The sequence below is a fragment of the Prunus avium genome, chromosome 2 (genome assembly GCF_965620075.1).
Source record: "Prunus avium chromosome 2, drPruAviu1.hap1.1, whole genome shotgun sequence".
NCBI lineage: Eukaryota > Viridiplantae > Streptophyta > Magnoliopsida > Rosales > Rosaceae > Prunus > Prunus avium.
In genome coordinates, this window is record NC_142285.1 from 22,597,497 (window position 1) to 22,614,195 (window position 16,699).

At 37.3% G+C, this 16,699-nt stretch overlaps 2 protein-coding genes across 2 annotated transcripts; both read left to right on the forward strand.

The window, feature by feature from the left end:
* The first annotated feature begins 8,624 nt into the window (after positions 1-8,624).
* LOC148296629 (uncharacterized) lies at positions 8,625-10,550 on the forward strand. The gene is made up of 5 exons (XM_088248587.1): positions 8,625-9,386; positions 9,462-9,611; positions 9,697-9,894; positions 10,007-10,417; positions 10,476-10,550. The coding sequence occupies exons 1-5, from the start codon at positions 8,625-8,627 to the stop codon at positions 10,548-10,550; spliced, it is 1,596 nt and encodes a 531-aa protein (XP_088104713.1).
* Positions 10,533-13,429, forward strand: LOC148296630 (uncharacterized). Its single transcript, XM_088248205.1, has 5 exons — positions 10,533-10,878; positions 12,383-12,467; positions 12,578-12,673; positions 12,758-13,206; positions 13,288-13,429. Exons 1-5 carry the CDS (start codon positions 10,550-10,552, stop codon positions 13,427-13,429), a joined length of 1,101 nt encoding a protein of 366 aa, XP_088104331.1. The 5' UTR covers positions 10,533-10,549.
* The last annotated feature ends 3,270 nt before the right edge of the window (positions 13,430-16,699 follow it).

Below are 16,699 nucleotides of genomic sequence, written 5' to 3' on the forward strand. Positions count from 1 at the left end.
TTCTTCCTCCTCTTCGATATCTGGATGGTTCCTCCAATTTTACCCCGATCTGTTCCTGTCATTGTTGGCAAAGGGGTTAATTGTCCCTCTACCTCTTCTGCCTCTTGCTGGTAGAGGGAATGGATTGGGTCCATCCTTCTAGGTCTGTAATGCAAAACAGCTGGTGCCTTAGGCAGAAGTGGCAAGGGCTGATCTCGTGGGGCCACAGGTTGTGGAATAGGTGGAGGTTCTGGCTGATTATGGGGAATCTGAACTGGTGCAGGGCCTTCTGGCCTGACTGGAGCCTCATGTTCCTGGGCGGGAAGGACTCCTCCCCTCTGTCCAGCTTGGATCTCTTCAGGTCCTGGTACTCCAGCTATCTGTTCAATGAGAGGATTCTCCTGATATGGCCATGCTAGTCCTGGTGGGGGTCCATAAGGGAGGTCTAGCTGCTGGACCACAACATCCGGGTTCGAAATTCTGGCCATGGCAGCTTCACGGTCCTTCCTGAACTGCCTGTTAACTTGCCATTGCATCATGGCTGTCATGTTATTCAGAGTATCCTGGCTCCTTTGTCCTGCAGCCTCCTGTCGGAACACAACTTCCTGTATCTGATTCAACATCCTGGAGCTAGTCCTGGAACGTCTGCTTCCAGTACTGCCATAGGCTGACTGCCTGGTATCACTTTCTTCTGATTTTGGTCCTTCCCGGAAAGCTGCTTGGTCTCATTCCATTGCGCGGCGTGGATTCTGGCTAGAACTTCCAATATTCATATACTTTTTAGAATATTTATCTAGGAGTATATATACTGAGAAGTCCCACTGGGCGTGCCAAATTGTTTACCCGTTTTGTTTCGTCTCCTGTGATGGTAGGGTAAAGTTCCTCATTGCCTTGAAAACCATTGACTGGTCGACAAGTCAACTTTCTTTAGTGTGCGAGCGTGCCACTGCTAGCAATGAAAAAGTCTAGCAGACTTCTTTTAAAATAGATAACTTGCGCCCCAAGTTACTGATTTCTGAACAAGTGATTGTGAATTTGGGTGAGGATTATCTCCCAAGTACGTTCTTTTCTTGCCTCAGACTGGTGAGGACTTCACAATTTTTCACGGTACAAAACTGGTAGTTCTAGCCAGAATAAATGACAAGAAAGTGATCTGTTTTCAGGCAGAACTCTCTTTTACAAACTCAAAAGGGGAAAACTGACTATAGAAAGACAAAAAACAGGGCTGTGCTTCCATTTCTGTCTGGGTAGATGCTTCTGATCCGGGCTGGATTGGGTATGCCTGTTCTGGACTGGACTGTCAACAGCTTCAATTGCTAGGCTTCAGCTATAAATCGATACCAAAGCTTGAGTTTGGCAGAGCTTTAATCTATTTCAACCCTTGGAAGGCTTTTGAATGGACAGAACTGCGACTTCTTCAGTCTGAAAGGGGCAGAAGTGGCTGGACTTGAGGATTACTGAGCTGGAACTGTACTGTGGTACTTGTTCTGCTTAGTCAGGGCTCTCCATAAATTTGTTGAGGTTTTCGTATTTGTGAAAACCCAGACTCTGCTTGCTTTGGCTTTGCTGAACCAAATTTGTAACGAGAAAAATCTCGTTTTGAATGACTTTCTTCTAAGTCTAAAGACTGAAAGTTTCAATCTGTAGCTGGCTTCTTTCTTGTGGCTCAATGAGCTTTTGGTTGCTGTTGCGTAGATTTAGCTCCACCAAAATGGATTAAGCTGCATCCTCAACTTGTGATACTCGCAAGTGCACGAACCGTTGGTAGTATAGCATATGTAAGTGCGAGGTCGATTCCACAGGGATTGGTGATTGAATGATTCAATTCATTTTCCCTACACAAAACAGAAATGAAAAAGAAGGGAAATAAATAAAACAAGGAAGAAAGAAAATAACTAACTCAAGCAGATAAGTTCCCAAGTTCAATTAGATTAACAGATTGATTCTAGCTAAAGTATGATTAAGCCATGGTGTTTGGTCATAACCTTGTGTTCCTAATTCCCTAATTTGATCATTTGTTGTCTAACCTAAAATTAAGCATTAGGAACCCATTAAGCATAGAAGAACAATTTAAACAACCAAGCATGTATCTAATCCCTGTTGTCGAATGTCCATACATACTCTTCCTATTCATAGTTCAATTCGAATTAAAGCATGGTGTCTACTCTTAATTCAAACCAAGATAGCTAACATGCAAGTCTAAATGGTGATCAATCATTCAAACTAGCATATTAACTTATAAGCATAATGAATAAGAACAAAAATCATAATTGAAACTTGGAAACTAATCAAACTTGAAACTAAAGAAAAGAATTTACATAACAATGAAAATTAAAGTAGAACTTGGAAAGACTTAAAGGAAAATTTCAGCACAAAGATCTCATTATAACAATTGAAAACTAGAAAGAGAAACTAAGAGAATTTGAGGGAGAGAAGGGAAGGGAGCTCTAGAGAAGTGTTTGAGAGCTCCCCCCCTTGGGGTGTGTTTACAAGCTTAGAGAACTTCCCTATTTATAGGCCTAGGGGAAGTGAAAATCTGAATTCAATATGGCTAATGCATACAACACTTGTTTTATAAAATCTGAAATGGTTGATGCACTTGTATTAGAAAATCTAAATTGGGTGATGCACTTGTATTAGAAAATCTTGAATTGGTTGATGCACTTCACCAATAGATCCCACCAGCAGCCCTAGCTCATCTTCATGTCACCATGACCAAGCTTCCAACCAGAAATGATAGCTCATACCTAGCTCACCATGACCAAGCATCCAACCAGCACATGCTGAGGTCAGCATGACCAGCAACTTCAAGGGCTTACAACTTGGGCTTCTCTTAATCAAATTAGGACTTTAAGCACTCGAAATTGAAGTTCAGAATGTCTTCTTTCCAGCCATATGTTATTTGGGCCAATCCAAGGTCGGAGGAAGAAGTTAAGGCCGAAACAAATTGCTAACTCATTTTCCGCGCTGATAAGATCCATCCTGAGCATGGTTCTGTGTTTGCTAGGTAACGGACTCCAGATTTATCCAATGGGGCTGAATTTTGGATATGTTATAGTACACACCAATTGGAACAACTTTCATGAAGAATGTGGCCTCATTCGAGCTATGTAGGTTGTTGAAACAAAGCTTGCAATATGACCTACGGAACTGGACTGGCAGGGGGCTGTAGCCAAAATGAGTTTATCTTTAAGCTCTTCATCCATTCATCCAAATTAGGCCTTAACATGCTTGAATTGCATGAATTATGCTCTCTAAAGCCATCATTATTACCTAAACCTCAATGAACTGAAAGATAAACACAAAAAGGATTAAAAGCACAAGTTTAACTCAAAAACATAACCAAATCATAAGCTAGAAGGGTACAAAATGATATACAATTATGAACCGATCAGTTGCCTCAGTTTGTTTTGAGGGTTCTTTGAGATCAAGTGATCATTTTGAGTTTTTGTCTTTTGACTGATTTTTGGTTGCGTTTGATTGAATGTCTACTCTGTTCATCTCCTCTCATATTTATAGAAAATGCTGGAGTGGGATTTTTAATCTTTAAAAATGGGCGGCAGATTTTCTAAATCAAGATCTTTTTATTTTTTAAATGTCAAAAAAAGGGAAGCTATCCTCTTTCAGCAAGTAAACCATCAATAGTCAGCTTCTAACAACCATCACTTCCTTGCTTTTCTTCTTTTTAAGAGTTCAGGGTTGTCTGTGATGGTTAGTTTGATTTTCTATTTTAGCAACTCCCTGTTTCTGCTTATCTCCTTTTTTAGAAAGCATGGTCTGCGTATCCCTTGAAAATGATGCCTTCTTTGAATTAGAAGAAATATCTCTGTTTATAGAAAGACTCTGATCTTTCTGCAATCTTTCTGATGGTAGAGCTTTTCCCAAAAAATATTCTTCTTTTTAAAACCCGCTGCTACTAGCTCTTTATTAATTCCCCAGTTGAAATTGCTGACTTTTCCAAGTCAGGGGTCATGTGGGTCTGTTCCTCTCACGGGTTTATCCTTTCTGAAGCCAAGCCCAATTTGGGTTTCGTTGAGGCCCAAGTCATCTTTATGGTTTGATCGTTTCTGGGCTCTTTAATGTTTGGGTTGAGTGTATATTTCCTTTGGCCCAATCATTTGTTTGGTGGCAGTCAAAATTGATGTGGGCTTTTCGGCTTTGGATTGGGCGTATCAAATTTAGGCCCAAACAGTATCTCCGTGTCATTTCATATCGTATCACTGTGTTATCATATCCGTATCTGTGCTACATAGGTTTTTAATCATGTTGAGCTATATGGGGTGGGTTATTATGTAGTCTTGTTTGGTTCCACTCTCTCCTTTTTTCTTCCCTCTTCTCACTCTACCACCGAAATCCTAGCCATAATCAAAACAATCAAATCATTTCTAAGCAGCCCACTTTTCATCCTATGTTCTCACATTAGAATATTGAAATGTTGTATGTCGAAAGATTGGATTGTTATATATGTTTGCCAGTAACTAGGCCACGTAACACCTATGAAGTTGAAGTTGTTAGCCACGTTGGAGAAAATCCTAGATTATTTGAAATGTTATATGTCAAATTATGTGATTAAATGGTATTCTAGGTAAGGGGATTATTTTCAAATATTCTAACGCTCTGTGATGTCCTTGGTTTTCCTGATGCTGATTGGACTCATCTTGTATCCACCATCAATATTTTGGTTAAATGGAAAAGAAAGACACAAAGTGCCGTGACGAAATCAGGTGCGGGGCCTGAGTATAGAGCTATGGTTCTATAATGATTTGTGACAATCAAGCAGCTATACATGTTGCCTCTACTCCAGTTTTTCATGAGAGAACTAGGCATATAGAAGTAGATTTCCATTTTTTAAGAGACATGAGCCGTAAACAAATTTCTAGTGTGTACTGTAGGTCTATGCATGACTTTGCGCGACGAAACACTTAAATTCGGTGCACAAATTCTTGCGCGACGAAGTGTGGTTCGTCTCGTAAAGTCTTTTAAAAAATAAATTAAATAAAAATTTATTTTTAAAAATCTATGCATGACTTTGCGCAACGAAATACAAAAATTCGGTGCATAAAGTCTTGCGCGACGAATTCTCGTTCGTCTCACAAAGTGTTTACAAAAATAAATAAAATAAAAAATTATTTTTAAAATTTTTTGGATGACTTTGCGCGACGAAATAATAATCTTCGTCTCGCAAAGTGTTTACAAAAATAAATAAAATAAAAAATTTATTTTGTTAGAAAAATATATTATTGTAGTTCGGATTGGGTTTTTGTTAGAAAATATATATTTTAAATTGACGATCGAATTGGTTCATTGTATTCATATAGGGTCAAGGACTGTAGCTGTAAAAAATCATTAAAATCGAAATTGAAATAACCGTTAAATCGTGATTTTTTGTTTATAACCGTCGAAAAGTTTTGTCCTATTACTTGATCTCTGAATGTTTATTTTTTCCGATTTTTGGCGTATATAATCTCGAAGTATAAACAAACAAGTTTGACGGTTGGATTGTTGAAACTAGTTTCGTAGAATGCGTATGCCATCAAAACAATATATTCACTAACAATTAAGAGTTTATTTATACTTTCATTAAATACAACATAAGATTTTGTGGTATCCACTAATGTAAATATTTTAAATTGAAGATCAAATTGAGTCATTGTATTCATACAGGGTCAAGGAGTGTAGCTGTAAAAAATCATCAAAATCGGAGTTAAAATAACCGTTAAATCATGATTTTTGTTTATAACCATCGAAAAGTTTTGTCCCATTACGTGATCTCGGAATGTTTATTTTTTCTGATTTTTGGGGTATATGATCTCGAAGTATAAACAAACAAATTTGATGGTTGGATCGTTGAAACTAGTTTCATATAATACATATGCCATCAAAACAATATATTCACTAACAATTAAGAGTTTATTTATACTTTTGTTAAATATAACATAAGATTTTGTGGTATCCACTAGTGTAAATATTTTAAATTGACGATCGAATTGGTTCATTGTATTCATATAGGGTCAAGGAGTGTAGCTGTAAAAAATCATCAAAATCAGAGTTGAAATAACCGTTAAATCGTGATTTTTTGTTTATAACCGTCGAAAAGTTTTGTCCTATTACTTGATCTCTGAATGTTTATTTTTTCCGATTTTTGGCGTATATGATCTTGAAGTGTAAAAAAACAAGTTTGACAGTTGGATTGTTGAAACTAGTTTCGTAGAATGCGTATGCCATCAAAACAATATATTCACTAACAATTAAGAGTTTATTTATACTTTCATTAAATACAACATAAGATTTTGTGGTATCACTAGTGAAAATATTTTAAATTGAAGATCAAATTGAGTCATTGTATTCATATAAGGTCAAGGAGTGTAGTTGTAAAAAATCATCAAAATCGGAGTAAAAATAACCGTTAAATCGTGATTTTTGTTTATAACCATCCAAAAGTTTTGTTCCATAACGTGATCTCTGAATGTTTATTTTTTTCTGATTTTTGGGGTATACGATCTCGAAGTATAACCAAACAAATTTGACGGTTAGATCGTTGAAACTAGTTTCATAGAATACATATCCCATCAAAACAATATATTCACTAACAATTAAGAGTTTATTTATACTTTTATTAAACATAACATAAGATTTTGTGGTATCTACTAGTGTAAATATTTTAAATTGACGATCGAATGCAGTCATTGTATTCATATAGGGTCAAGGAGTGTAGCTGTAAAAAATCATCAAAATCAGAGTTGAAATAACCGTTTAATCTTGATTTTTCTTTTATAACCGTCGAAATGTTTTGTCCAATTAATTGATCTATTAATGTTTATTTTTTCTGAATTTTGGCGTAAATGATCTCGAAGTATAAACAAAGAAGTTTGACGGTTGGATCGTTGAGTAGGTTTAAATTTATTTATTTTGTACGTATAACACTTAAGAAATTGAATAGTATATATATTTATTAGTAGTTAATTTTTTTTTTTGGGAAATAGCAGTATATACCACCAAAATTATAATCTCAATTAAAAATACCACCGGCTCCCTATTTTTTTACAACTAACATCTATAAATATAAAATTATTGTACACTTATTGCTCAGCTAACACTTTTTTTGTAAATCACCTCTCGCAATCAGGTCTCTCTTTGGCTCCGTCTCGCTCCGTCTCTGTTTGGCTCCGTGTCTGTTTGGCTCCGTCTCTCGCGCTCTCAGTCTCTGGTCACTGAGGTCTCACTCTCTCTTCTCTCTTCCTCTGCCAGCGGAATCCGTTAATTGAAGATGCATGCCATCGATTACCTGAACCAGGTACTGTTGATCGAGATTTTATTACGGCTTAGGGTTTATGGGTTTGTTTGAAATTGGTTTAGGGTTTAGGGCTTTCTCTAAAATTGGTTTAGTGAGTTCTCTGAAATGGGTATAGGGTTTAGGGGTTTTTCAGGGTTCAGGGTTGCATATTGGATATGGATAAGTTATCTTTGTTTTTCATATTCTGTTGTGATTATTTGGAATTTCAGTTTGGGGATGAATATTGAATGTGTAAACAAAGGGCAAAGAACCATATGCGGGGATGTATATTAGTTTTTGGTTCACAATGGGCTAGTTTAGAAGTTACAGTACCTGCAGATGTGTTGCTTGTGCTATCTTTTAAATGGATTTGAAGAGCCTATACTGAAATAGCAGGTCCTTCCCATTTCCCTTCTCATTGGGGAAGCATTTTCGTGTTAGGCCGTTGGTTTATCAGTGACTTATTTGTTCAAACAATATTGGATGTAACTAGTGTTTCGTATCTAATTGTAGAAACGAATTTGCAGGTTTCTAGTGAGCAAAAGTCACCATAACTTTATCTTTTGGAGAATATTGTAAAGAATAGCGGACGGGACTACATAAAATATTTTGTTGTCAGACTCCCTGAGGTTAGATTTCTGTTTTTTGTGATGCCTCTCATTTCTCAGCATGTTTTTTGTGGTTACGTAACGCAACTTCTTGATTTATTGACATGTAACAATGTCTGAATCAACCTGGAATACACAACATATTTAGTTTGAGGTTTAACTAATGGCAATTGGGATTAAATTATCTTTGATATCCACACTGTTCACTGCTTATGAATTACATTGTTTGTTTCAAATAAAATGATGTTTTTCTGCACAATGTGTCATTATTACCCCCATGTGTCAAATTGGACGATAGGCTTCACTTCACTTCACTCCGTAGTTACTTTGTAGTCAAAAGTTTTTCCCATTTTTTGCACTTGTAGGTGTATGAAATGGGAAAAACTTTTGTAGGAAGCCTTTTGAAGATAAAATATAAGAGAAGGACGTGGGAAAATATAAGAGCACGGCTTGTGGACAGAAAATGTAACATAAGGAAATTGGAAACTATAAGAGAAGGAAATGGGAAAATATAAGAGCAAGACTTGTGGAGAGAAAAGATAAGGGTTGATTCCACAATGAATGTGTATTTTTTCTGTCATGGGCCATTGGTGAACAAACATGAAATGCATATAAAGTTCTATTGGGGCTGTATTGTAGGTTTATCACTGATATATCTAGTGCATATTGCCATGAGATGCATCTGTATTGTGTGTTTATTGCTTGTAATTGTGTATATTTAAAAGGCTTGAAATTATTTGTATAATGGTGGTGTGTAGGGAAATATGGTCTCGAAAGCAAAGTTGATGATTGCTGCGGATGAAAAAATCCAGGGAAAGGCGTTGACCCTTTCCCATACAAAAACAGCGATCTGTACAATTAAGGACAAATTTAGTGGGCAACAGTTACAAAGGTTCAAGGACAGTTGTTTTGGCCATTTGTTAGTAATTGAGGACCTGAAGTGGACAACACAAATTATCCATGGCTTGTTGTTGAGAAAGGCAGACCCGAGGACAGTTTCTCAAGTCAACGGGATCAAATTCATCGTTGGCAACAAGGTCATACAGTTCACAGCGCAGCAGTTTTGCGTCATCACAGGGCTGCAGTTTGGAAAGCTTCCCTTCATTCCGACTGCAACTAATGACAACTGCTCATTGAAGAAGAAGTATTTATGCAACAATAAAACGGTCAGCCTTTCCGAACTCGAACAAGCCTTCATTGACTGCAGTGATGAGGAGGACGTCTTCAAGTTTGGGCTGTTATATTTCGCTGTTTTTGTGCTGTTGGGCAATGAAAAGCATGTCAACATTGACATGCGCTACTTGAAATTGGCCGAAGATGTTGAAGACTTCCAGAAGTATCCGTGGGGTGCTGTGTCATATGCCAAGACAAATTCGTCATTGTTGAGGGCACTGTGCGCAGAGTACCAGCGAGTCAAAGTGCCCCAGAAAGCCTTAAAAACCCAAAAATCAGCAAAGCAATCCAAGACAATGGCAAGTGGTAGACCAAGGGAGTACCACATAAAAGGATTTGGCTTTGCACTTCAGGTGAGGAAATATCCGTTTATGTATAAGTTCCATTTACTTTGTTTACAGTGATTGATATATTTTTCTTGAAAACAGATATGGGCTTTTGAGGTGTTTCCAGCATTCGCTGCATTGCATATCGTTGTGCGCGAACAGAATGCCCAAGTCCCTCGTATAGTACAATGGAGAATCAATAGTTTGCCTCGTTTTCACGAAGTAATGAGTCAAGTCTTTGAAAATGCAGAGGTTAGTTCTGTTTATAATACTAATGTTATGCTTCTGATTCAAATTATAGGTTTAATAATATGTTTTTTGTCTCTCTAAATTGCAGGTTGATGTGCAACCTCTCCGCCCATCTGTAATTGAGAAGCAGCAGCCGTATTGGAGTTGGGGTGACGATGTCGACGACACTGAAGAAGTTGTTGAGTTGTTTGGCGATGACGAAGAACCGAAAACCAGCACTTCTCCCTCTGTGCAAGAAAAAGACGAGGACATTGCTGAAACTGCTAGCCGTCCATCGTCTTCTAAGGCAAGCATTACATTTTTTCCAATATATACGTCATAATACAATAGGAAAAACACTGCTGTTGATGGGAAATATTTTTGAAATATTGTAACATTTGCGTTATAACTTAATGCAGGGTAAAATCGCGTCCACTGATTTACGCTTTTTGAAGCGTGAGTTTGAAAGGACAAAGGATGAATTGGCCAAAGTAGCCGATTCGAATCGAGGACTTCGCAAGAGAGTGCATCAGCTGGAAGAAATTGTACGGACGGAGTCCTTGAAACGTGAAACAGAGTCTGCAAAATATAAAAAGTCAGTGGAGGCTTTTGGCAAGACCCTAGCTTCCATGGAACAGTATTTCAAGGGGGAGATAGAGCAGCTGAAAAAAATGAATAGTGGGTTGAATGAGGGTGGGGAAGGACATGAGGACCTCCGTAGTCCTCATATGAATGAAGGACCATTACATGACTATGGTAGTCCGCATATAGAACCGGCAGCAATGGAAACAAAAAGCCCCGGTGATGGAGCCGAACCATCCGCAACCTTGGTAGTTGAAGAGGCACAAATGGTGACTTCCGTTCCTCACTTAGAAGTGCATGAAGCAGCTGAGCATGCACTTCTCGAGAAGCTGCCTACCCCGGAAGATGTGGCCGGGTGTGACGAAATTTGCAAAAGACTGATGTTGTTGTTAGAAGATTGGAAAATAAGTGATAGTATGGCATCGGGAGGTCCGATCAATCCTCCAAGTATACCCAAAGTGAGTATGGCTGGTGATGGAGAAGGGTCTAAAAGTGTTGAAACAAAAGAAGAGAAAGGTAAAGGCTGTAGACAGAAGCGTCCGTCCCACACTTTGTGTAGTCCATTTACTGATCCGTTGAGGAAGAAGAGGACGATGAGTGTGTCGGATGCGACTGAAACCCCGCCATGTTTTGATCCATCAAAACCCCTTCCCATTGAACATGTGAAGGCAGTAATGGAGTTTTGCATTGGGTGGAAAAATGAGATCAGGTTAGGATTCTTTACCTTCAAAATCCAATCTTCATGTTATGGTAGTATGTGCTGATATAGAAATGAGAGAATTACCAAGTTCGCTTTAATATACATGTGTATATTTGTGATGAACAAAATTCACACTTTGTTAAAGCAAACAAATATTGACTGCTGCTGTTAAATGTATTTTGTTAAATATAGGTACTAAGAAATTTTGAATTGTAGTTTATTATTATAACATTTAGACTCAAAAGAAGACAATAAAAGAGATTTAGAAGGGGTTGTAATAGCGGCTCCTTCCGCCCATGGCATATGGTCTTCTCCTCCATGTTATGTTCCTCATGTTCCTCGACTCTGCTAGTGTCTTTCCTCAGTGATATTAATGCAGTCGAGGATCTGGAACATTTGGATGGAGCGCAATCGAAGATTTTGTCAGGGTCAGTTAGGAGTAAGGGCTGAGGAGTTATGGGATAGAGTTAAATTCCGGGCTTCTCTTTGGGCATCGGGTTCTAGGCAGTTGAAGGATTATCATTACTCTATAATCTTGAGAGACATGGCTGCTGTCTTAAGATGATGTTACCTAAAGTCTTGTTTTCTTCCTATAGTTTTATCTTCAGTCATAGCTGCCTAGATTTTCTTTAGTTGTTCTGGAGTTTTCCTTTTCATTGTTTAATCGATGTTTTTTCCTCTTGATTATCAATAAAACGTTTCTATTGATAACAAAAAATATTAATGCAGTTGAGGATGTTTTTAAACTGTATATGGCAGTTACCTCTTGGATTATGGTTATGTGTTCAAAGAGTTTCTTAATCTAAAACAAATTATTACTCGAACAAAGAATTGAACTTATGGTCACATTTGAAGTGAAGAAAAACAGAGTTGAAATAGAAGACAAATACAATTGCTTGGTTGTCGTTACAATTTCAAGTGGAGAAACAAATAGAGATAAGTAGTTTACCTAAGAATTCTCAATTGGTGCTCAAGGGGACAAAAATGGAGACAAATAAAGTCAAGATGATTGGCATGGAGATTAAATCTAACAAGTTTTTTGTTTCCTGTTTTATCATGTTTCTTCATATTTATATGTAGAATTTGAAAGTTTTGTTACAATTGAGGCAAAATTATTCCACTCCCCAGTGAAGTAGCTTCCTACTTAGCAACAATTCTATATTTGTCTCACCTAATTGCTACATATAAGTAAATTCTATATTTGTCTGACGTAAGGGCCATATATAACTCCCTCATTGTAGCCGGACTGTAGCGGGATTTCAACTTATGCCCGTAGGGCCTCCTCATGACGGCCACGTTATTGATTGCTCACGGTCGAATGTGCTTATAGTATAATTTGACAGCATGTATACGCCTATTATTTTACGATATAAACGATTTGAAATGGGAATTTACGTATTTGCCTAAGTTCTGAAAACTGTTATTTTAAATGGGACAATATTATTTTATATATGTTGTGAAAACTGTTACCACCTAAGTTCTGATCGGGAATTTACGTTTTTGCCTATTGTAGTGCGGAGGTGCAGCTGGAGTCATGTTCGGTGGGCGCTGATTTTTTCTACAAACTGATCGATGATACGGAATGGATTAGCTCAAGGGTAAGAATACACAATTCTCTACTTTATTACGAGACTTCAATTGTTTTCTAACCTTTATTAAGTGTAAAGTTGTATGAAATTGGGCTGATATTATATACGTGAACTTTCAGCACTTGGACATGGCAACCTTTCTGATCTGGAAAAGGCAACTCGCGCATCCGTTGGTATTTGGAACTCAGTGGACAACGGCAGATTGTTGCTTGCAGGTAAACATGTTACCATTTAACATTCACTGCTTCATTTTCTTTTGATTGTCATTATGTAATATGGCTTCATTTCAATGTGTGCAGCAATTTCTAGAGCCGGTCAAAGCGACTGGCAAGACACATCGAGCGAAGAAGGCAGCTGCTGAAAACATCAGTGACCTTACACCCAGCAAGCTGAACAATATACATCACTATGTGCGCGGTACGTGGCAACACGGGTATGGCCAAGCTTGGACAAAAGTTAGGAAGGTCTATTTTCCATATAATCTGCAATTGTCCCACTGGGTTGCAATCAAACTTGATTTCGTGAATCATACTGCAACTGTGTATGACTCGTACTCTGATTTTACCACCACAAAGAAGCTGGTTGGACTGCTTCGCCCTATTTCCGAGACGCTGGCACAAGTGCTGTACAATATGAAGTTTTATGAAGCTTCTGAGCTTGAAGAGGTGAAGCAAAGGGGGCTGCAGATGTCAAGCTTTACGGCATTCTCACTTTGCACCATTGGAGATGTGCCACAACAACGAGATGGGTAAGGTTTGTTAATTTAGTGGAGTTTAGAAACTATTTTACATAAATGCAGTTCTAATTTCCCAGCTTATTGGCTTCACAGTGCGTCTTGCGGAATCCTGACCATAAAATTCTTGGAGCATCTGAGTGCTGGGATTTCGTTGCATACAATTGACCCTTTGAAGACCAAATATTACAGACTGAAGCTTGCAATAGAGGGTTTAAGGGGGGAGGCATATGTATGAGGTATATGTCTTCATGTTTGTGAATTTAGTTCAGTGTGGACTTAGGACTTGGGAATTCACTGTGCTCATTAATTATGTCAGGAACTCGTTTATATGAAGATGCAGACGTCGATGCTTTGCTGGAAATTCCTGCCTTTTTGCTAGAGCTACTAGGTGTAGTTATTATGTGTAGCAACCCGGGTGTTTGGCCCTGCTGTATATTGTGAGGTGTAATATTGTACAGTCTAGAAGCAGTGGCTAATTGCCTTACATGGCACACACACTGTTTCGATTTTGAAGGTTACCTATTTTGTACACCTCCATATATAAATATTGTTGCTCTTTATGGATGCTTTTGTAGCCATTGTTCACATTTTGTGTCTGTGGTTTTGTTTGCAATTTATGTGATATAGGTCAATTTCATTTCCTGCACTGGGAATCTGTTAGTGGACTTACTGAAGCATACAGCTTTCTTAAGATTTCGCAATTTAGTTTTGACTTAGTTCGTTTTCAATAATGTCGGCAGCAATTCTACTTTTCTGCTTAGCATTATGTTGTTATTGGAATTTGGAACCTCATACTGTGTTTGCTGATCTTAGCTGGAGCAGGTACCAATCACTCGTCGTTCCTCTTGCATATTGGATTAGTTTCCTTCTGTATTTAGCTGTATTCGATCTGAGTGATTGTTCTCTGTGTACAGGGTATACTAGCACCATCCTGCTTAAGATTGGTAAATTATCTGACTTCATCGGTGAACTTCAGGTACTATTTTCATAATTTTTACTCTGCGTTGCTAGTGGAACTCGTACCAAATTTTTATTTGGGTTTTTTTTTTTTATGACTTTGTAAATTTGTAATGCATTTGGTAAACTAGGGTTTTGATCAGTTAGATAGTTTATTTATTTAGGAGCTTGTGTGTTGTTGCTGAAAAATTGATGGATTTGTGTTTATTTGTGTTTTGTTTGCAGTCTTTGTTGAATGGAACCGGAGAACAATCACAAGGTGACTTTGATGCGATCGCATGACAGGTATTGAAAAAACTGCTATACATTTAGTGTCGAAGGATGCTTTATCGTGTTCAATTTATGTTTTTTGTAATGGATATAAATTTTCCTGTGTTACTTTCTTTTAGGTGTGCCGTCTGGCAGCTGAAGGGGAATGACAGCCAAATTGGTATCTTACTTTCTCTTATGTGTTCAAATGAATTATTTGCATGCTTTGTGCTTTTTCCTCTTGCTTATAACCACTAAATTAATGCATGGTCCTGCCCTTAGTTTTTGGTTTAGTTCTAAAACTTCTATTCCTTACACGTATGTTTTTCATAATGCAATAGAAACTTTTTATAATTGGTTATCTTTTTTCATTGATTTTTGTAATAGGTTTGACATCACTAATAATGGCAGCAGCTACCTTGGGGGCATTGGTTTATGGTTACATGTGGTGGAAGGTATCCAGATGATATATTTATGTTTATATTATTTCATCCATTGGTTCTCTGAGTTGTTGTCTTCTTTAAGCAAATCTAATATTTGCTCTTCACAAATGGTTAGGGTCTAAAATTCTCAGATCTTATGTATGTGACAAAGCGTAGTATGACTGCTGCTGTAGCAACTTATCTTACTTTTCCCTTTTGCAGGATTACAAGCTAGGTTCCATTTCAGAAAAGCAGGTAAAACAGCTTTATTTTTAGACTAGTTTAGACTCTCGCGTGTATCCAAAAAATGAATTTAAGTCATGCCACTTTGTTGCAGGGTCTAAAAGAAATTGCGGAGTCTTTGCCTGGAAGTTTGACGAAGTGAAATGATGCTATTGTTCAAGACGATATTGAAGGTCCAGGAATGAAACCGAGAAACCTGCTGAGGTTTGAATAAGAACTCTTTTATCTACTATTTACATCATTCTTGAACATTGTAATGGAGCCAATCTGCTTCTTTCATAAACTCTACCTCTGTACTTAACCCAGTAGTTTTTGCAGGTCGGTCTCAACCAAGTGTTGATTGCAATATTCTAAAGAAGATGACCATACACTGTTATTTTTTGTAGGCATACATATGAGATGCCTTAGCTTTAATTGGTTACGTTGTTCCAAATTTTATGTACACAATCTCACAGTCACTGCCGAGTTGTTTTTCATTTCATGTATTTCTCCGTGCTTTTTTTCCCCCATTATTCTGATTATAGAGATGAAGTCAATATTACTATGGAGCTTATAGCATGTTTACTTTATTTTGTGGGCTTAATTGTGTGAGACATGCCCTTATAATGTCAACACAAACAGTATTGACATCAATATTTTGAAATAATTGAAATCACACCGTTTATTATTATGATTATTTTTGTTTCTTCCTCCGAGAACAAGCAAAGTGGTTACAAATATGAAAGATTCTGAATAAGTTTTCTTCTATCAAATTCCGCATGGACCTAGAGTTGTACGGTACCATCCGAGGATACTTCACACTGGTCTTCAAAGGACATGTAAAACGGTTATTGTGCGTTCCATTGTACAAGGTTGAATGGATATTTTTTTCTGTTGTATTTGGCCCAAGCATGCCAAAAATCATCCTGGTTTTGAACGAAGTGGAGACTTATTTGCGCAAATGCCATTGACATACGATATAATAGCAATATGAGGACAATATACATACACTATAGACGCAATATTAGGGCAATATAAGGATAATACGATAGCAATAGTATGACAATATACATGTAATAGTGTGCCATTATACATACACTAGCAATACAATACAAAGGCAATATTAAGCAATATATATGCAATATAATAGCAATATTAAGTGATTCTACATACGAGACATACACATCCATTACAGACTACATTTGACACATGCAAAACAAATCGCCACCGAAGCTTTAACAATACTATCCCGCGAAGGGAAAACGAAGGGAACAAAAGATCTATGCACTTCGGTATTTTGTTGGTGCATTAAATTGATGGGATTGCAAACTACACCATTAACTCCTTGGCTGTAATTTACAGCAGTAGAGCATTACATTAACAACAATAAATTTGGCTTCCAAATGAAATAACCAAACCTTAATGGGAAATTGGAATTTGTGGATTTCAACCCACAATAGGACTATGTAACTAAGCATTTATTGGGAATTTCAGAAAATAAAATAGGAAAATAGCAAAACTGCAAACTTGGAAAATGGGAAATAAGGAAACGTGGAAAATTCAAACTTTGGAAAGATAGAAGAAAATGAAAATTGGAAAATTGGAAATTCGGAAAAACCAAAAAATGGAAACTTGAAAAATTGGAAAATTGGAAA

What these genes read in the sequence shown, in the direction of transcription:
- LOC148296630 (XM_088248205.1), top strand. Translation starts at nt 10,550, where the DNA reads ATGTTGTTGTTAGAAGATTGGAAAATAAGTGATAGTATGGCATCGGGA. An exon ending in CGGCAGATTGTTGCTTGCAG is followed by an intron (nt 12,674 to 12,757) that starts GTAAACATGTTA and finishes CAATGTGTGCAG; the next exon opens with CAATTTCTAGAGCCGGTCAA. An exon ending in GTGCCACAACAACGAGATGG is followed by an intron (nt 13,207 to 13,287) that starts GTAAGGTTTGTT and finishes TTGGCTTCACAG; the next exon opens with TGCGTCTTGCGGAATCCTGA.
- LOC148296629 (XM_088248587.1), top strand. Translation starts at nt 8,625, where the DNA reads ATGGTCTCGAAAGCAAAGTTGATGATTGCTGCGGATGAAAAAATCCAG. An exon ending in GATTTGGCTTTGCACTTCAG is followed by an intron (nt 9,387 to 9,461) that starts GTGAGGAAATAT and finishes TCTTGAAAACAG; the next exon opens with ATATGGGCTTTTGAGGTGTT. An exon ending in GCCGTCCATCGTCTTCTAAG is followed by an intron (nt 9,895 to 10,006) that starts GCAAGCATTACA and finishes AACTTAATGCAG; the next exon opens with GGTAAAATCGCGTCCACTGA.